The sequence below is a fragment of the Molothrus ater genome, chromosome 3 (assembly GCF_012460135.2).
Source record: "Molothrus ater isolate BHLD 08-10-18 breed brown headed cowbird chromosome 3, BPBGC_Mater_1.1, whole genome shotgun sequence".
NCBI classification, from domain to species: domain Eukaryota; kingdom Metazoa; phylum Chordata; class Aves; order Passeriformes; family Icteridae; genus Molothrus; species Molothrus ater.
The window spans coordinates 49,598,861-49,620,856 of NC_050480.2; the positions used below are offsets into that span (position 1 = coordinate 49,598,861).

The 21,996-nt window shown below is 37.2% G+C and overlaps 1 protein-coding gene across 1 annotated transcript in view; it reads left to right on the forward strand.

The window, feature by feature from the left end:
- Window positions 1-21,996, forward strand: part of PEX7 (peroxisomal biogenesis factor 7) — a 42,521-nt gene that overhangs the window by 2,422 nt on the left and 18,103 nt on the right. Inside the window, exons 3-8 of the mRNA XM_036380730.2 lie at window positions 584-734; window positions 5,121-5,198; window positions 5,502-5,610; window positions 15,934-16,040; window positions 16,441-16,554; window positions 19,538-19,593. Of these exons, the coding sequence (XP_036236623.1) occupies window positions 584-734; window positions 5,121-5,198; window positions 5,502-5,610; window positions 15,934-16,040; window positions 16,441-16,554; window positions 19,538-19,593 (615 nt within the window). The remainder of the gene's footprint in view (window positions 1-583; window positions 735-5,120; window positions 5,199-5,501; window positions 5,611-15,933; window positions 16,041-16,440; window positions 16,555-19,537; window positions 19,594-21,996) is intronic.

Sequence of the window (21,996 nt, forward strand, 5' to 3'; positions counted from 1 at the left end):
CTCGTCAGATAATATTGCAGTAATTGGTAGCTGTCGCAGAGTAACTAATGTATGCCATCAGATACCATATGGTGAATTGTTGGTGTGTTGGAAGCATTTTCAAGGGAGTGTAGAGTTCTTCAGTAAATTCGTGACTGTCTTTCTGTTGAGTTTTCATTGTGACTCAGATTCATAGTGGTGTGAATTCGATAAGGCTCTCCCAACACAGTTTTATTTCTTTCTTTACCACAGTTGTTAGAAACAAACTGCCTCTTGCATTCTGGAGAAACCATAAATCAGACTGAGCCATGTTGTACCTCTGTTTGTGTGGCAAGTTTTAGACTGGAGCCAGAGTTCCTTCTTTGTGTGTTGAAGGTCCTTGGCTCATTTATGCTTTAACTTAATCAATCTATTCTGGCATAGGGTTGTAGAAATTGACATTCAAACAAGTAAATTAATAGGAAATTCACTTGAAACTCAAATATGTCAAAATTCTGTTTAGAATGGTAAAAAGGGTGATTTAAAGACATTCTTTGCATGGAACTAGTCCAGACTTTTATGTCATGCTTTCTCACAGACAAATATCTTCATTTTTCCAATTTAGTTTTGACTGGAATGATGGCCTGTTTGATGTGACCTGGAGTGAGAGCAATGAAAACATGTTAATCACTTGTAGTGGAGATGGATCTCTGCAAATCTGGGATATGACTAAAACCAAAGGTCCACTGCAAGTCTATAAGGAGCACACTCTGGAGGTAAATCAGGCAAATTTAGAAAATGTAGTGGATGCTCTTATGTTTGAATAATTAAAATATTTATTTGTAATCTTATAATCAAAAGCAGCTTGTTATTTTCTAACTTTTTTGGGTCGTGGTTTGAATTAGTAACTTGAATATAAAGTGGATGTACATATTCTTGTGCATGTTCATACACTGTAGTAGGTGCTGCTTGATTACACAAATCTAATATGTGCAGAAAATAGCATTTGTAATTCCTTACAGCCTAAGTAATCATTGTGATGTATGAAATTACTACAGTTATGCTGTGATTTTTAGAGAGCCTCATTAGATAGGTCCAAGTCAGACAGCTGATATATCGGTCTTATTCTTGAGGTTGTGGAGTGGTACACATTATGCAGATCCTTAGCAAGTGGGTTGCACTCAGATCTGCTTATCTTTTTCCCTCCTAGCATCTGTGAGATCCCACTCAAATAACAGCAGTCAAATGTTGGGACAGTGTGTATATTTTCTAGCCTTGGTTTGATACTGTTGCATTTGATTTTCTTAAAATCTCACTTTCTTTGTGCAGTGATGTATGGGTAGAGAAGAATATTATATTCAGGTTCATAAATATATTTGCATAGTTTTAAGGATATCTATTCTATAGTACATATATTTTCTCTAAAGTGATTTTTCTTCCTTTTTTTTTAAGCTTTCCTTCTAACCCTCCACTCACTCAATGAGTTTCAGCCTGCATTTTACTGACTTTACTGATACTTTATCTAAAGGACATTGATCTCAATAAAATAATTTAGTAGATATGCAGTCAAAAAACTGCTTGAGGGAATTCAATTTCATTCCTGAAAACCTCAAGATTTTTTCAGATATGAAGCACTAAGCTAAAAGCTGAGTGACTGTAGTTACACAAGAGCCCATCTTCTGTAGCTTACTTCTTTGTAGTTTTTCTACTTTGGTTTAATACACTTACTGGATAAACTGAGAATTTTGAGAGAGGAGTTTCTAGTTGTGATCAGGATTTTGATAATATTCAAAGGCTGATAGTAGTTAGAGAAAGATGTAGGTGAAACATAGTACCGGGTTTTTGTTGTTTGTTTCTGCCATTTTCTCATTGAAATTGCGTCAGTAAGTTTATTTGGTTCTGTTACACCATCTGTTGTTTGTGAAATAAACATTTCTGTGTCTATCTCTTAGCTGAGCTGGTAGCATGGGAGGTGGGCATATTCAGCTGTGCTCAGAAAGACAGTATAGGAAACATGGGCTGAGTGAGAGTTTATTGTGAGATATGAAAAGTTTGTATTGATTCTTTATGAACTTGTGTTAAGAGGATAGATTTCAGGAGGAATTTACCTAGCAATTTCTGGCAAACACTGGCACAGACAGTGTTCTCACTGCCTTCCTAATCCTTAGTCCCTATCTGACATTTTTAATGACAGTTTTGTCACTGCATTTTGTACTATTTCTAATGCATGATTGACAGGGATTTGTTTCTTTTTTTTCCTAAATGAGGTCATTGTTCCTTCTCAAAAAAATGTGCATTTTTAATTTAAAAGTGAATTTGCATTATCAAAGGACGATGAGTTTTATTCCAGCACTAGCCAATTGCTGAATTTTATGAATAAATTAGTCTAATTTACTTTGGTTTTGATGAGATCTCACTGGATTGTGAGATAATAGAATTCTTGAATTAAATTTGTCCTGTAAAGTGAACCTGAACATTTATTTTAAGCTATTTTTTATGTTTTTACATCTTTTTTCCTTCATTTTTTCATCTTGCCTGAGGCATTTCTTGCTGCTGTTTAGGAATAAGCTAGGGTTCATTTATTTTATGATTGAAGATAAAGCACTAAAAGATTAACAGCTAAGGTATATGCTGTGTTGTTAGTCTTTCCCAGTTTCTTAACACAGCTTCCATTGAAGTGTCTTTACGTTTATGTTGGAGGATGGCATGAGAAAAAAAGAAGAGTAAAAGTGAACCTTACTGGGTTATTCACACTGTCTTCTTTTCATCCTCTCCCTATTACCTAGACCTGTCACATGCCAAATGGACAGGATCTCTTGTTTTTCCTGAGCCTGTTGTCTGTTCTGTTGGTAATTCTTGCCCGAAGCAGAGTTTTCCCAGGTGCTGCTGCCTCTGCTGCAGCTGCAGAGTGCTGAGCAGTGCCAGCCCTGTGTGCCATATGTGCCAGGCCTGTATCACAGACACCTGCTCTGCAGATCTACGTGCTGATAGCTTGGGAGTGAGCTGGGAGCCCTGCGTGTGCTTTGCCTTATCCCTGCAGCAGATCTGATACATCATCCCACATACGATGTATTGAATGCCAGCTACGTGGATTGTGTGACACAGGTGCATGTTTCCCAAAGATCTGTTTCTCTCTGGAAAATCTTGAATATGAATATGAGAACCAAATACTTACTGAGCTGTTGTGTGAAAGAGGCATACTGTGTAGTGATACAATTAGGGGCATTTCCAAACAGCAGCAGCTTAGGAGTTGAGCTCAGGCCATCACATAGACTCAAAGGCAAAGAGAGAAATATTTGTGAGGAGCTTGGGAACCACTTTGGAGAAGTGTCATGTCTTCTGTTCTTAGAATCTATGGAGAGGTACTGGTGTGTTTCCTTTGTTGCTATTTTAGTGGAAGAGTTAGTGGAAAGGAGCATGTTTTAATTAACTGTAGGATAATTAGTTAGCTAACAAAAGTAGAAAAGTCAAAGAGTATGATTGGTAAAAAAACCCGAAATAATTACCTCTCAATTGGTTATATGGCTTTTGTTAAGTACTGTCCCAGAATCTTGTACGTTTGGGCTGTAAGCTCCTCAAGGAAGTGAGTTTAGTACAAAATTATTCTAGAGCAGTATGGCTTTCAGTGTATGGAAAGTGGCATTTTGTCAAATAAAAAAGGAGAGTTGCAGATAAAGCAGCTTGTTTTTCTCTGGGTAGTGGTTGTGTTTGACTTATGGAAGACAAGCAAATAGATGAAAACCAGTTCATCTAAGCTGGATCTAGCATAGACTGAAATATTTCTTGGAAAGGAAAATGCTCAGAAATAGCTAAATATTGCCTCAATTTCCATTCTCACACAGGACACTTTCCATAGAAGACTTCCAGACAGTCGCTGGATTTCTTTCCCTTTCAGCTACTCTGCTTTTTTAATTTGGTGATGCAGATCCAAACACTTCACCTTCAAAACAGGGTTGCTGTTATTAAATGCACAATTCCATCTGTCCAAGACAAGCCCAACATTTGTTGACTTGCAGACCATATCCAGTTCTGTGCTAGAACTAGATTATCCCAAGTGGAGTACAAATGCTTGGTGGTTACTGGCCCAGCTGTTGAGAGCAGTGCCACCTGCTACTCGTAGGTAGCGACCACATTTCTGAGAAGTGTCCTGGGAGCTCTGATTGGGTCAAGAGGTGAAGTGGATGAACTGTTTTATCTAATATTTATCCACCTTACACTGAAATGGTTCATGTCCCACTGCAGCTTATTGAATCACTTTGTTGTGAGGTAAAACCAGACAAAACAGAATGCACCTTCCATCCAGTAATGATGTGAATTTGAATATGGAAGTTGTAAATGTACTTGAGACTTGAGGATTTTAAATAATTTGAAGAACTACCTTAGTGTATTTATTTTTGTGAGTCAGCAGAGCTGAAAAATCAGCAGCAAAGGGTGGAGTTGAGCTATCCTCTATGAAAGCAGGGGCCAGCATTAGAATATGCTGTCAGGGAAGAGGGAGCTTGTTCCAACTACACAGTGGAAAGTAATTGCTTAATAGCCGAAATGAGTAGTTATGAGAGAAAGTGAGTTTATTTAATTTTACTTGTTTGAGGATTTGGATGGTAAAAAAGAGTGCCATAGAACCTAGAAAAGATGGTAACCAGGAGTATTTTATGACATATATTTCTTAGGAGAGCTAGATATAATAAAAAAACATTTATTGTTAGTCAGTCAAAATCTCAAAGTCACCTGTGAAGAGAGATGGCATTTACAATGAGAGATGGCTAGCAATTGGAAACTGTAGATCTTTGAATAAAATTGGATTAGCAATAAGAAATCAAGTCTGAATTATGGCTTTTAAAGTGGTAGACTCCTAGTGATGGTAGATGTATGTGGATGTTGTTACAACTTTTCTTTTTCCTCCATTTTGGCCCATCTTTGCTTTTTCAGATACTTTTCTTAGCCTGTGTGTACCTTTAATGTCTGACTGAGAGGCTACATTTAGTTTTTATTCCGGTAAATGGTATTGTTGGGAGGTTTTGCTGTGCTTCAGTGGCACAGTTTTTCAGCTGACTAGGATACAATCTGCAAATCCAAGTCTATTCTGTGAAATTTTGGCTAACTACAGCCTGAAACTTGTATTCTAATGCTCCTTCTAAACTATGCTCTTATGTCATTTACAGGCATATAGTGTTGACTGGAGCCAAACTAGAGGAGAGCAGCTAGTGGTGTCTGGCTCATGGGATCAAACAGCCAAGCTGGTATGTTGGTTTTCTGTTGAAGGTGAAAAGTGTGATTTCTTTTGGATCTCATAGTCCTTTGTGTTAAGAAACAACATGGATTCTCTTTTCCTGTTTATTTTTACTCTGCAGCTGAAATTCTGCTTTAATTGAGAGGTTGCTTAAACTCTGAGATGATAGCAGTTTAAGCTTACAAATGCCTTTTTTTAAAAACATTCGTCTAATCCTTTCTGTTTGTATAAAGCTGGGGTTTTTTCAATGTATGAAACCTTTCATTTCTTATTGAATGTATATCTCAATAGTCTTCTTTTTTCCTTTATTCAGTGGGATCCAGCTATGGGGAAGTCATTATGCACTTTTAAAGGCCATGAAGCAGTCATTTACAGCACTATATGGTCTCCACACATCCCAGGTTGTTTTGCATCTGCCTCAGGTAAGCCTGATGGTAAAGAGGTTCTCACAACAAAAACCCAAAAGCTGCCTTCTCTGTCAGTGGATCAGTTCAGCACTTTTTCCAGCAGATGGTAGTGTGTGTCATATACACTTGTTCTATAAAAATGGAACAAGGAAAGGTAAATGTATTGCTGCAGCTGGATTTGTAGGTTCTGTTACAGTCAGTAGATCATCCTCTTGGCCATTTAAATGGGGCTCAGGAGTTTTCTAGCAGTGACCTTGTGGCAGTTTTTTCTGTTATTTTATGTATCTCTTTTCCATTCCTCTCACTCTTGTTATTGACCACTAAATCGTGTTATATACTTTATTTTGTGTTTTGGCTTATGTTTTTGTTCAAATTATCTCAAGTGTTGGTAGACTATTAACTCTGTGAGAAATGTAGTCAGTTCCCACTGAGCTTTTTTAAGCAATTCTGTAGATATCTGTGCCTTGTTCAATCAATTCTTGTTCTCTGCTTTGGCAAGGGCTGTGGGCCTTGCTGGTAAATACAATCAAAGTTGAGTTGGGTGTACACAGTGGCAGAGAGAGGTGAGATGGTAGTGTTTTCCAAACACTGCTCCTGCTTCAGAGGCACAAGGAGAGCTCTGCAGTGAAACCTGGGGCCCAGCTGATGATTAACTGGGAGAGAGGTGCTGTGAGCCACAGAGTTTGCCTGGGAATTAAAAGGGCTATAAGGAACTGTCTTAATACAAATATTGATAGATTAACTCTGGTGGCCTAAATTTCTTAGATTTCATATCTGTTGTACTTCTGTACTGATTTTAATAGAAATTGTTTGGCTCTAATATCGAGAGGGTAAACATAACTATGTTTCCCTGTTTCTGAAGTTGGAGAGACAGTATGTACACACAGATACTAGTTTTTCCTATTCTGTGGGAAGTCAGATGAAAAAGTACGTGTGGCTTTCATAAAATTTCTGTCTGGCTGTTTCCATCTGATTCTGCCTGCAGAGTTTAGCTAGAATGATGAATGAGTAACATTTATTTGTTCTATATAGTAGTACTTGAAAGCCAAATGTTTGAGCATGGGTTTTTCCACATTATGTGATGATACCTGTCTAGCATGATGTGCAGAAACTTATGGATTGAGCCCTGTACACTGTATGAACAGTTCTACTGAAATGCAACTATCTATATACTACAAACAAAATAAGTACCTAAGTAAGTACCATTTGGTCAAGGTTAAGTGCTTAAGTGTTTTTTGCAAGTTCTAAGGAATGTTCTCTTCAAAGTCCTGCTTAGAACCCTCCTGTCCATGGTAGTCTTAGCCATACAAAATTTCTGGCATTCTAGATGAACAAAAGGGCTTTGCTGATACAACTAATTACTTCATATTTGAACCTCTAGGATATGTAGCCAAACTTTCTTCTAATAGATTGGCTCTTGAACAATTTTGGGAAACATTGATTGTTAGATGCCATATGTTGTGGTACCTGAATTTGGTACAACAATTGATCTGATCTTTGAGTGACTCAGTGGGTGCAGCTGTTGGAAGTTTTGACTAGAACACTACAGAGTTCCTACTCTTTTGTGAATTTTTACTTTGATGCTTGAAAGGGACTAATATGCTATTGGAGCTTAAAGCTAATTGCAGTCAGTTTTCACTCATTGGTGGAAAAACAACATGCACAAAAGATACATTATGTTTGTTCTCTAAGTGTGAAGTTCTCACTCGGGTGTGAAATAAAAATCTGCTATTGGGGGTACACTGATAGTGTAATTCTGGGTATAAAATTATTCAATTTTATAAGAAGAAGTCTTCAAAATGATGAAGAACTTTCTTACAGTTTCCAAAATAAAATGTCTGGTGTATTTCTAGATGAAATAACATAGAAATCGTGACATGCTGATGTGGAAAAGGTTTTGTGTTTGCATTGTAATTTTCCTGTGGTTTGATTGGATTGTTTTACTACAGAAAATACATATTGGCAGTCATTTCTTTGGTCAGAAGGATTGTGGACAGTAGAAGGACTCATGACCCTCTAGCTCTGTGTGTAAAGGCCAGTTCCTTGTAAGAAAGGTACATCACACAGTTGGTGTTCAGAGAGTTTATTGTTCAGTGCTTAATGACATTCTACTCTGTCAGTCAAGGTATGTGATGAAAGTAAAGTGGAACTTTTCAAGGAGGCTGGTTGTCCTCATTTAAAACTTGCTATGATCTGCATACTCTATGAGGATGACAGAAAATCATGGGACAGAAAGCTAAATTTCACTGATGATTCATCTTCTATTGAGCTAAAGTTGGAGCTGGAGAGAAACTTGAATCTCAATGTGATAGTACTGTGTCAAATTTAGAGCTGTTCCCTTCTTTGGGATGTTCTTGCTGGAAAGGTTGACCTGCGGTTCTGTGGTCTCTTATTTTGATTTTGCAACTTTTTGTTGTCTTGAAAATTAGTAACTGAAATGCATCTGGAGGGAAACTTTATGTACTTTTTTTCATCTCACTTGTGTTTCTTCACTTTTAAAAACAATAGTTTTTTTGGATGTTGTTAAAGATTATTGAACCATTCTTTTCTTGAAGGAGTCTGTACTGCTTTGGGATTGTAGGGTGTCTTTGTGTCTTTTTTCTTCTCTCTTTTGCCCCACCTGTCTCCTTTCTCATCCCACCCCACGCATACCTACTCACAACCATGTACTTACTGCTATCTTAATAATGTAGTTGCAATGCTTGAGGAATGAACTGTTTCATGTGGCAGAATCTTCAATTCTGCATGTACGAGTAAGGTTAGTTAGGTATGTTGTAAACCACAGATTGGAAAAAATGTTGCTCTTTAAATACTTTAGATTAAACTAAATGTAAGTAAAACAATGCACTCTTTTTTTTTTTTTTAAGGAAGTAAGCAAGGGGAAAGAAGGTCAAAAAATATATTGCATGCCACACCCCTGCCATTTTTTGCCTTTATTTGAATCCCCATAGAATCCCGCAGAAGTTTAATTTCCATGTAACTAATTAGTTTGTGAACACTGAAAACAGAAAACCATACAGAATTGCAAACCACAGTAAAATAGCTGTTCAAAAGGATCAACCTATGCCTGAAGCTTATATTTGATTTTGAAATATGGCTTTTTCTCAAGCTATTATGAGACTAGAAAAGGAATACAAGTGAAGAAAATGAGAAATCCAAGATGGCAATAAAAAGCAATTGAGAAAGAATTTGATACTGGGTATAGCTTTTTTTGCTTCATTAAGTCTCCATTCTGAATACATACAAGAAAACTGAGCTTGTCTGCAGTGGACAATAAAATGCAATTGAATTGCAGAAGATATATATGTCTCATGCTTCAGTCAAATTAGGTTTTATTCAGCATCTAATAAACTTCCATTTAACATTTACAGAGACGTGTGAGGTACTTTACCATGCTGTTGTCTTCATTCACAATCATTTGTACTCCAAAACCTGAAAGTAAATGGCTTATCTTTTTTTTTATTGTTATTTTTTATATTGGGAGTTCATAGTAACAGAGCAAACTGTTAATTCTGGATTGTAAATAAGTGCTGATGTGATGTCAGTAACAATTTCTGAGCAGATAAGCAGGATGTTCAGGTGTACATGTGGCACCAAACCAGAGCCCTGGTAAATGTCTGCCTTACGCTGGAAACACACTGATGTGGAAAATGTCATTAAAGAAGTGACATGAAGCCACTAACAGCATTAACAGCAGCCTCATGGCTAAAGGGGTTTAATGAGTCATTATGTCATTTGCCTAGATTTTTTTTATTTTTTTTTAACCCAGAGAGCAAATTGGTAAGAATCTCATAAAAAACATTAGAAATGCACACAACAGTAGTATTTAGTCAAATGTTAATCAGTTCTGCTAAATGATTCTCCATGACTGCAGAGCAATAGGCCTTGCTTAGTCCTGCGGTTTATAAAGAAAGCATCCTTTTTAGTATCAATTGGGTTTATTGTCCTTTAACAGTATAAAGTACCTAATAAATACCATTTTAACTTTATCTGCAAGTATTCTTTGATACAGATACAACACTGACAAATGAAAATATGGATGTTTTGGATTTAACAAAGCCCAGATTTAGAATGACTGACAGCTATTTTATTAAATACTGGGGCCTTAGTTTTAATACTGCTTTCCTTTTTAAATCAGTCTTTTAAGTTTACTGATCAGGGCAGGTACATAATTTTAATAATACCTTAATTCATTAATGAGGGAAAGAAATTTTTTTGAAATCTGCCTGACAATTCTGTATTCATCAGAATAGATCAATTAATTGTATTTGTTGCTCAAAGACTTGTTTTTCAGAATCACAGCCCAGGGCAAAAAATTTTCTTGTATCACAACAGGACGTGATAATTTCTACACAGTTTTATTATGTTGACAAAAGTGTTGGATGACTGCTTTGCTGCTTTACAAATGAGTAGCTTTGCTACTTTACAAATGAATCTGTAAATCCAGATCCCACTCTTGTAAGTCCTTGCATTGAGTGCTAGACTTGAATGTTGAAACTGAAACCCATTTTTTATCTCATATTCTGTTTTACTGCCAGCCCTGAGTTACTGAGTTGCTTTTTAAGAAGTCTCTTCTTGCTTACTGGTCTCTTGGTGATAAATGTGTGTAGTAAGGGGATTGCCAAGCTGTAGTTTCATAGATCAGGCTGGCATGTAGTCTTGGTGCACCTTTCTGTGTTCGGTATTCAAATTGTAAAAACATCTATGATTGAACAAATTATATTGCATGAAATAATGAGCTGGTGAAGGTGTACACTAGGTGTTCTAGTGAGAGAACATTTACTGAATTAGTGCAGCTTCTCAGTAGAGGTGTTTCTTGTGTTTCTGGATCAAAATTTAGGGTTGTCAGGTTTTTGACATCAGTTTTCTAAAGTTTCAGCTCACATTCCTGCCTCAGAAGTAGCACTGAGCAAAAGAAGGAGCCATTGGAGAGTAGGACTTGCAGACAAGTAATTCCAAAAATGCTTATGTTTGTTGAGGTTCCATATGACATTGGTTTCTCATGAGTTCCAAGCACTTTTTTCTAGAGGCTTATATTCAATCCATTTGAATGCAGTGTGGGTCCACTTTTTGCTTCTTATGACTCCTGGTTATTTTCCTGTTCAATGTGTTAGGAGAAATGCCATAGTGAAAAAGGTTCAAGGCTTTGCAAAAAAATGGTCATTTTTGAAACCAAACCCTAAAGGGATAAAAGAATAAGATGCTTCAATTTGTACAAGTGCTTGTACAAATCAAGCATCTAGAGAGCAAGCTGACTGTGGAGTTACTGTGGCTTGGTGCAGTTCAGCCAAACTGCTGGTTATGCTAGAAGTGTTTGAAGTACAATTTACTTGCTTAGTTTGTTATGTCAGATTTATGTAGTGATGTGAGGGGAGCGTTTTCATTTGTAATCTGTTATTTCATGACTTACCAGTACATTATTGAATTCCTCCACGTCTTGTGCTCCAGTGCTGGAGTTTGACCCCAGCCAGCCACCAAGCCCCACCAGAGAGAATAGGCAGGGTAAAAAGGAGAAAACTCGTGGATTGAGATAAAGACAGTTTAATAGGGAAAGCAAAAGCTGTGCATACAAGTAAACTAAAACAAGGGACTAATTCACTGCTTGACATGGGCAGGCAGGTGTTCAGCCATCCCCAGGAGAGCAGGGCCCCATCATGTGTGACGGTGACTTGTGAAGACAAACACCATCTCTCCAAATGTCCTCCCACTTCCTCCTTCCTTCCCCTACATTATATACTGAGAATGATGTCAAAGGTCTGGAATATGCCTTTGGTCAGTTTGCGGTCACCTGTCCCAGCTGTGTCTCCTCCCAATCTCCTGTGCATCCCCAGCCCCCTCATCAGCAGGGCAGTATAAAAAGCAGAAAAGACCTTGGCTCTGTGTAAGCCCTGCTCAGCAATAACAAAAACTTCTCAATGTTAACCCTGTGCTCAACACAAATCCAGAACATAGCCCCATACCAGCCACTGTGAAGAAAATTAAACCTACCCTAGCCAAAACCAGTGCATCAAATAAGCTTTACTAAGTCATTCCCTAATGTACAGGCTGAAGTGTTTCTCAGGAAATGAGTTTATCCCTCAGTTTATACTATATGCTAATGGTAAAGTACTGTATGTAGCACATGCTATAATATAAAGCACTTTCAGGTTGTAGTATTTCATATTAAAATCTCATGTTATAAAATGGTTTAGTGTTCAGAAGAAATAATCAGTCACATTTTTTTACAGTAAATTAATCTGGGTTGTGTCGTTTGGGTTACAGGTAGGCATCTAACCAATATTGCCATGTGCTGAAGAATGGCTTAATCATAAGTCCTAACTTTGGTCAATTTTGAAAAAAAAAATTGTCCCAGGATTTATGTATAATCCTCTTGGGCAACCCTGAAATAAAGATATCACTAGCTTTTAAAAAATAATTATTTCATTTTATTTCATTTTATTTCATTTTATTTCATTTCATTTTAGTCCATTTTATTTTATTTCATTTTATTCCATTTTATTTTATTTTTTTATTCTTTTTTAGAAAAAGAATTAGTTGGGCTCTTTCCTAAAATAATTTAATACTCTTGTAATTTTCAGCTTGACAGCATTTTGTATATCATACTAGAATTGACCAGTTGGAGAGTATGTTTCCACTGGTAATTATGTGTACTTGCTAGGTAAGTTGTGCTACGTGGTGATAGATTTTGTGTATTCAGTAGTACTGTTGGATGATTTAACTGAAGCTGTTATTTGTGTCACTGTTATTTCTGTCACTTCGTGTGGAATTCCACGAGCTTTATTATTCCTGTTCTAAGTTTTCTTGTACTGTTGTATTGATTTAACCCCCATTGACAGCTCAGCCTCACACAGCCACTCAGTCACACCCCCACAGTGGGATGAAGGGAGAATCAGAAGGGTCAAAGCTGGAAAACTCATGGGTTGTGGTAAAGACAATTCAATAGGTGAAGCAAAAGCTGTGAATGTCAGAGCTAAACAAGGAGTTCATTCACCACTTTCCATGGGCAGGCATGTGTTCTGGCATGTCTTGGAAAGCATGATTCCATCATGCATAATGGTTACTTGGGAAGACAGGTGCCATCATTCCAAACATCTCTTTCTTCCTTTTTCTTCTCCCAGCTTTGTAGGTTAAGCATGATGCCTTGTGTTATGGGGTATCCCTTTGGTCAGCTGTTCTGGCTGTGTCCCTTTCCAACTTCTTGTGCAATGCCAGCCCTGCTGCTCGCAGGGCACCATGAGGAGCTGAAAAGTCCTTGTCTTAGTGTAAGCACTCCTCAGTGACAACCAAAACATCAGTGTGTTATCAACATCATTCTCATCTTAAATCCAAATCACAGCACTGTACCAGCTACTTGGAAGAAAAATATCTCTATTTCAGCCAAAATCAGAACAATTATCTGTGATAGAAACAATCAGCACAATCGTTTTATCACACATAAAAAGATTGGTTTTGAGAGTCATGAGATTTGGGTTCTGCTTTTAATTTTCCCATACATTTTCTGTTTTATTCAGGCTAAATAATTTAATCTGGTTCAGTATTTAAAAATACATGTAAGTCAGCAAGTAATGTAAACTTGTAATCATTCAGTGGCACCGCTTTAATTGTGATGGTTTTATCTTTTTACAAATGAATGTAGTGAAGTAGGGATAATGCTTTAAACTGAAAGAGGGTAGGTTTAGGTTAAGTATTAGGAAGAAATTCTATACTTGGAGGGTGATGAGGCACCAGAACAGGTTGCCCAGAGAAGCTGTGGATGCCTCATCCATAGAAGTGTTCAACACCAGGTTGGATGGGGCTTTGAACAACCTGGTCTGTTTCCTGAAAAACATTGTATCTGTCCTAGTTAGAATTTTTTTCCCCTTCAGAGAGTGTTTAAGGTTTCATGGGGTTTTATTAACCTCCCAAATACCTAGCTATTTTTTGTAGTTACTGTTATACCTCTGCACTGTTTAGAAATGATTGCTTAGCTGGTTGTTCTCACAGGACGTTGGAGATGATGATTTATGAATTTGGGTAAAATACATCTGTGAAAATAAAAGATAGTATTAAGCCTACATGAAATTTAAATCTTGAAAATACTTTATCTTTTCACTATTAGACATTGTCATTCACATTAGCAATCTTTATCTTCTGTATAAGAATGATGTACTTGTAGATTAGCATCAATTGAAAAGTTTTGAATAGATGAGTGTATATTGTGTAGTTTTATTGATTCGTCCAAGATTTCACAAATATTCATTAGAAAGAAAGAAAGCAAGTACAATGTATAAACAATTCTGAAATCATAATAAATTATCTAATGGACCAGTAAAAATCTGTTGCCATAGAGAAACTGCTTCTTACAAAAATAGAAATATTTTAGGGGGGAAATGTTGGGTACTTTTCTGGTTGCTTACTTTGGTATGTCAGCTGGAAGTGTCTTAATAAATATGATTGTACTAGGTGTGCTTTCCTAGTATTTTCTATTATTATTATCCTACTTTTGCTTTATCTTGTAGAAGAAATGCATCCTCAGTATTTGTAGTACTCATGGAAATGTGGAAATGGTAAAATTTTTAACTGCAGCTTTTGTTGAAATGAAATGTAAATATATATGTATGGATGGAAATAAGTTTGAGGTAAAAAAAGTTTGTTAAAATTTACACTGTGTCAGGATTGCACTGTTTTTTATCAGATTTTTCCACTTAAATGGAAAAATTGGACTTTTGTTTGGCTTCAAATCAGTCTTTTCTATTCACAGAAAGGTTCACTTGCATGATGTGTTACTCTGCTGAAAACATTTCATTGATAGTGCCAGTCAGAATTAATAACTGCTAAGTCTGGCATTTTCAAATAAAAAAAAACCCCAAAACCAACACCAACAACAACAACAAAAAAAACCCCCGGAAAATAACAATTTTTTCCTTTTCTCATGCATCAGCGTTTTCTATTAAAAAAGAAGTAATTGGGGCAATTTTACATTTAGAGTCAAAATTGATATTGGCTGAATAACTTACTTTTCCAAATGCATTTGGCCCTCATAATGCTACTGTAGCATCTCTGTAGCAGTTCTTTCTAGTTCACCTGGATTTATATATTTATTTGCTTGGGGAAAATGATCCTGTCTGTTGTGAAATATGTGTTTCCCCTTCAAATCTATGTTATCTGATGAAATTAAAATAAAAGCTTTTTAAGAAGTCCATTATAATATCTCAGAAAGACTTAAAACTCAAACTGAACTGTCCTCTGCAGGCAAGCAGATTAGCAAGGCTAATGGAGAGTGGATCCAGGGCATGCTACCTGTTCTTTTGCCAAAACCCTGCTGCTCGTGTTTCTTCCTCTCCATATGTTGCCCTGTTTTTATAAGCTCTGCAGCGATGTTTGAGGCTTCAGCTGGCTGCAGGGTGCCATTGTCAGGAGTGCTATCCCTGTACTGAGCAGCAGTCTTCCTCTTGGCAGTAGGGGAGGGGAGTGAAAACAGGGAGAATTTGGGTGTTTTTCCCACCTTACAGATGGGGGATTTATCCAGCAAGAGTGCAGCATCTCTCCCAGTCCTGAGGGCTGAGGACAAGCCAGACAACACCAGAGCAAGCTCCCCATGGTCTCTGTGGTCAGAAGGCTGGACTTGTCGCATGTAGTGAACCAAGCTCTCTCTGCCTTATTTATTGAAACTTCCCAAATGTTTCATGGGATTTTTTTTGGGAAGTCTGCAAGGTCTGGTGGTTCATGCAATTAGGAATATTGCTGTGACTCTAGAGATGGTTTTATTTGATCTCTAGCCAGTTTCTTGAAAAGAGCTATGATTTTTCTTGTGCCCAGCTGTATACTTTACAGCCAGTGACCAACAGGGCACTAAAACCATCAAAGTGATTGTATATAAAGGGCATGAATACATAATTATAAGGAATTATCAATAATTTCTTCAGTAGCAGCATAAAACAATTTTTTTTTAAATTTAGGTATAGATTCCTATAGAAAGTGTTTTAATCACCTTTTAATGATGAAATTTGTCTCTTGAATGAACACAAGCATAATAGTAATAAATTCTAATTAATTTTCTCTCTCTGGAAGCTAGAGAGCAAGAGAATCCATTTTTGCTGACCCAAAGCTAAATATTCAGGGCTAATGGGAAAATCCCAATTTTAAAAATTGAAAAGCTTGGTTGTCCCGTCAGCTGATGCAGCTTTCAATATCTTTACAAACAGTTAGGAACTGAATTTTTAAGAAGGTATATACAAATGCTATAGGTCTTTAGGGGTAGATGAGAAAGCTAAGAAACACTTGTCCGCTAAGTACTAATGGATTAACTGAAACTTGTAACTGATGCAACAACACTGGATCAATTTCTCTTTGTTTCAGGTGATCAGACTTTAAGAATTTGGGATGTGAAAACCCCAGGAGTCAAACTTGTGATACCAGCCCACCAGGCTGAGGTCTTGAGCTGTGACTGGTGCAAATATGATGAGGTATAAAACCGTTCATCCCACTGTTTTGCTAATTGAACCACTCTCATTAAATAGCAGGGGGTTTTGCTGCAACATTATTGCATCTTCTCTTTATGAAAACATGCCTAGTTGCTTTGTTGCTGTCATTCACTATTACATCTCCAGAAGAGCTTTGTTCTAAGAGCTGGTCAGCCCAAGCAGATCAGAGATTTTGCTTAACTCTAGTGGGCAGAGTAGTCAAAAGTGGAAGGCCAGTTTGTGTTTGTCTGTGCTCTTTAATTTACATACTGGGGATGTCACTTTATTTATGATTTATAAATCTGTATTTTTTGATTTATCTAACTTTTGTATCCAAGATATACATTGCTACAATTTAGTAATTAAATTGTCATGACATTTCTGTGTTTTATGAAATCATCAGAACTTGCTGGTAACCGGTGCAGTTGACTGTAGCTTAAAAGGCTGGGATTTGAGGAACATCCGGCAACCAGTGTTCGTCTTGCTTGGTCACACCTATGCTATCAGAAGAGTAAAAGTAAGTTGTGTTTTATTTCCCAGTGACCATCACTGAATTATTACACAAATTTTTCTGGAAGCCAGTAATATTTTCTGTTATCTAATAACTAAGGAAAAAACCAACAGGATGTTAGAGGGCTTGGGAGAGGGTTTGAAGGTTACTTTCAGCTAAATTATAAGGGAAATTTGAGATGAGGAAAACACTTCCCCTTACTCATTTTTAAATGATGCTTTTCTCTTTCTACACAAAGGGCCAATATTCACAGAAGACAAGGTACAAAACACATTGTGAATATATACTTTCGTGTGTACAAAGAAAATATTAATGCATTCAAAGGGATTTTGAAACTTTATGCATGAAAGGCTACAGATGACTTTATTGGATCTGTGTACAGCTAGAATACCCACCAATAAGAATTTGCTTTCAATGCACAATGACATTTTTATCATGTTGTATGAAAATATGTATCCAAATATCTTTTTAGGTAAGCTCAAAAACTAAAACTGTGTTTCAGTGTGAAATATTGAAACTAGCAAAGAGTGTGAGAGTCAAATACATCACTATCAAAGTCTCCTGGAAAAGGAGATAGTACCTAATTCTTTTAAAGCCTTTCTGAAACAGGTATGTTTATTAATATTTTCTAGGAAAGAAACTTTTCTGGCAGAAGAAGTTATCCTTGGTTGGTTTTTTGCTTCACATGGCCTTGATTTGTTTCTAACATTTTTAGAAGTTACTGTGCTTAGTTTGTAATTTGTCAGAAAAGGGTGTGATTCAGGTAGTCATTCTGTATCACAAATCCTTTTCATGGTCAGACAACATGAGAAGCACCTGCTCTCCTTATCCCAGCTACCCCTGTCTGCTCTCCCCACTGGTGATTGATGCTGAGTCTTTTTTTCTAATTTAATGCCTGCATGGCTATTTTCTAACCTGGCTCTGTGAAATATTTTTCATAGGAGAAGATGCATCCATGTGCAAAGGAGGTGTACTGAGAGTACATGACTTCTATTCCATCTTACCAGGCTTTCATTGCTTCCATTTCAAGACAGCCATGGTCCCTGAGCACATAAGATATGACAGTGTGGGCCAGCACTTCGAGGTGGTGCAATATCTCCACTTGTGTGGTGTAACTCAGCAGTCACACTGAATTGAGAGAGAGACCTGGATGTTGCCTCTATAGAGGCAGCTGCCCCTACTGATATCCCTTCCTCTGTGCTGTGCTGACACAAGTGATTGTAAAGCTGCAGCTGATGGCTCTGACTGAAAACCCTGTCCCTGGAAGTGACTAGTTTCTGTCTGGATCATTAAGCTGTTTCAATTTGTTGCTCAACACAGTTGCAAGCCTTGACACAAAGGAGGGGGACAGGAGCACACAGTTTGAAGTGGCAAAGAAAGTGGAAACCACAAGTCTTGGCAGCATATCTGAGGCTGGCAAGGAATTCTCCCCAACACAATACTGTCAGGATTCCTGCAGATTTCTTATGGTCTTTCACTGCAGTACAGGGCATTATCAGTGCACTGAGGTCATCTGGAGTCCTTTTTGGGTGATTTTGATGTTGGTGCATTTGATCCTCACGTTCTCAGCTGGCTTCAGTATCTTACACTGAAACACAGTTATAGTTTTCAAATTTACCTAAAAAGATATTTGGATATGTTGGAATCAGGATGGATGATGTGGTGGTATCTTTTGCCTGTATAGCAGGCAGATGATAAAATTGTAGTATCTTACAGTTAAATTGAACAGAATTTTCTTTTGTAGCAGAAAGATATTATGCAATTTTTTTCAACTTACTTGTGTAGCACTCTGCTAACTATTTTGATAGAGTTTGCTTAGGTAAGTTCCTAGGATACGTCAGGTTAATGACAAAACTTTGACAGGATGGTTTTGCTTTATCTTAAACTCTGAGGACATGCAAAGGGGGCTTATGGAAAGTGTACCATTGTTTTTTGTTGCCCATCAGACTTCTTCCCCTCTAGTATTCTTTTTCCTGAAGTGCAGAACCCATTTTGTTTGGGGTTTTTTTACCCTCAAAAAAAATTGCAGGAAGTCTGCAGAGGTTCAAGTTCCAGCATGCACATTCCTCAATTCTGCTGTAATAAAGAGAGCTCTGTCAGCAGACTTCAGCAGCCATCAACATACACTGCTCTCTTGACAACCTGGGCAATTGTGGCAGTAGCCTAGACTTAACTTTTGACTTTGTAGTCGCTGTGAATAATATTAGAAGTCTTGCAGGAAGACTTAACTGTGAACCGCAGTGTGGAGGACCTGCATTTCAAACTCAAGTTATGTCAGTGGCTTGTTGTATTTCCTGCTGAGAAGTACAGATTTTAAAATAGTTGTAAACTGAAGGTTGCAAAAAAACTAGAGCTGAGATGAATAATTTTTGCATAACTGCGTCCTTCTTTTGCTGCAGTTGTTAGACCAGTCTGCAAGAGTCCATGGAAGAGTGTACCCTGAAAAATGCCCCGTAGGAGAGGGGGAAATCATGAAGTGATGTTATATTGCCTTCAGTTTTTCCACTTTTCCTAATTCTCCAATTTTCCCATTTGTATAAATAATTTCAAAATTGTGGGATATAGAATTGATGCCTCCCTGAAAAATTGATGTCTCCCTGAAAATAATTAACTGGTCACATAGCTGGTTTGAAATTTGATTTATATAACAAGATGAAACTTAGTCTGTTAGCCAAAAGCAGAACTTAATGACTGATTATATGACTGTTACAGAACTTCTTAACTTTACAGCAGAGTTATTTGGTACTGCTGTAATGAAATCTAAGCAAAACAGGATCCCACAGATCATTCCTTGTGATTATTAATTCTATGATTCCTTGTAATTAGAAGCATGGGGGAGAAATACATTGATGTATTCTGTTTTGTTGCAGCATGATGTGGTATGAACCAAAACCATTTAATTAGTTAAACTTTGATAACTTGCTGCTTACAGTAAGCCTGTATAGGTACACAATGTTTTAACTTTAAAAGTTGTTTTGTTTTCTTGCAGTTTTCACCATTCCATGCAACTATATTGGCCTCTTGCTCCTATGATTTTACTGTAAGGTACGGTATTTTCTCTAACTGGATAAAAACAGGAAGGTGATCTCTTTTAATATGGCTTGCAATAGAAAACAGTTCCAGAGTGGATATACTGGAGGGCAGTTAATGTTGCTGTCAGATGCTTCATAAGCCATGTTGAAAAACACATGGGTTTGTCACTTAAAGCCCAACTCAGTCACTCTGCTGAGCAATATCTGCTCTGTCAGATGCTTTCTGCAATCCTTTTCACATCACTCTGCTGAGCATATTTGCATCCAGCTGGGATAATGTCTGATAAGAAGGTAATACACTCTTAAATTAAATTAGTTTGGCGAGTTCATATGTTTCTGTGGCACATTTTTATTTAGGCTTTTTATGAACAAAGTTTTTGTCCTACCAGTATCTGAGGAAGCTTTAGTAGTGTTCCTTAGTGTGTATGCTGAATTTAGACCGCACTTCTGCAAGTTCCCCTGGTTGCTCAGTATATCTGATACTGCTGAGGATCTCATAGTACTGTTGTTTTAAAGCTAATTTAAAGTCCTAAATAAGTTTGATTTGATACTGGGATTTCTCTAAGACACATGGTATCACAAATCAATGCACTATGAAATATTCCTGAATACCTCAACCAAATTGTTTGATATACATTTTAATTTTCTAACATGGACTGAATGTAGTAGGCAGTACATTAAGAAATGGGAGAAGCCCTCTTGCCTCCATAAAGGACTGCAAAGTTATCCCACTTGTCCACATCATCTCAAGTAATGTCACTTCTGGTTGTGTCCTAATTGGTCTGACACCAGACGTAGAGAGATTCTGCTGCCAAAGGGTTCTGTTGCTAATTCTCAGTGCCTCTATGTGTTGCTAAATCATAAATCTGTCCAGTCTTCTGCTATAGCATCATATAAAGTTGCATCATGAAGTTAATCCATTGAGCATTGAAGTGACTTGATTGTGCTGTCATGCTCTTCCCCTTTTTGGCACCAGTTATATATATATCCTTCAGGTTTGGTGCAGTACTAATGTGCTTCATGCAGTACTGAAATCTAGTGCAATTTCAGCTCTGACATTTTCCTATGTGGAAATTGTCAGAAAAGGTGGAGAGAGCTACTAGCTCACAAAGCATCGTGTCTATAAATGTAGAGCTTGGGGACCTCTTCACAAAATTCACTCTAGGCATAATTTTTCTGTTCAAAGATTTACTTGTCATTACTAAGAGGAGACAGCAGACTTGAAGCGATCAAATAAAGATTTTTAACAGTTTTTTAAAACTGTTGGATTTGGTATGAGTGAACAAACAACAGAGAAGGCCAGATGAAAGTCTTTGGAAAAGGTGTCACAAGCAGAAGATTCTGTATAATGGAGGAAGATTGTTGCCGTGAGAATTTGGGAACATCTCTTTTAAAGACTATGTTGTACCCCTACCACATAGGGTCATTTTACTGGATGCACCATAGACTCCACATGTACATACATGCACACATCCTCTCATATGTGCACACACATGTACCCCACACACACATGAATGTGAATATATGCACACATACACGTACATTTCAATCTAAGAATAAAAATCCTTGATCGATGTATAAAAGGTGGAAGAGAAGTAGGGATTCTAGTACATGGAATTAATTATGGATCTTGTTGAATCTACTCAAGGCCTGTGACATATTAGCCCCATTTGGTGGGGGGTCGCTGAATTTTGATTCCTAGAACAGCATGGTATGGCAACCCCTTAAAAACAGATTCATTGCAGTGTTATTTTAATAGCAGTTTATGATAATTGTTAATTTATATTCTTTGGTGTGTCTATTTGAAGCTCAGAATTACCTGCAAGCATTAGTTTATAGCAGATAACAGAATAGAGCATACTGTTGGAGCAATCCTTTACTGTCGGAGTTCTGTAATCTTAAAAGTTACTGAAGCTTTATAGTTTAACCAAAAACTGCAAGTATTAGTTCAGATTATCAAACTGCCATGTACGAAGCAGGGGCTTTGTTTATTTTAGGTCATACAGCTAGTTTGGCACATAATCACAACTGGATATCTAAAAGAAAAAATAGCAGGTTGAAAACAAAGTTAACAGTGCTTAGCTTACTCCTTTGCAAATAGTATAATCATTGAATGTGAGCACTGTAGTCAAGCTACTGAGAAAAAACCTAGTTCACAACTTGATACTAGGAGCTGAGAAAAAGAGGATGAGTATGTTGATTTGAACTTGAGTTTTTTACATACCTTGGAATAATGATTTATAATCCCTGTCCAGTAAATGCTTCATTCAGACAAGTGTTTTCTGTACCATTTCCTTACTCTTTGGAAGAGCTCAGAAAAAAATGTAGGCTAATTAAAGAGCAGATTGAACACAAATGAATCATTAAAATGCCAGGAAATACACAGGGTACTGTAATATTTCCAGAACTACTTTAG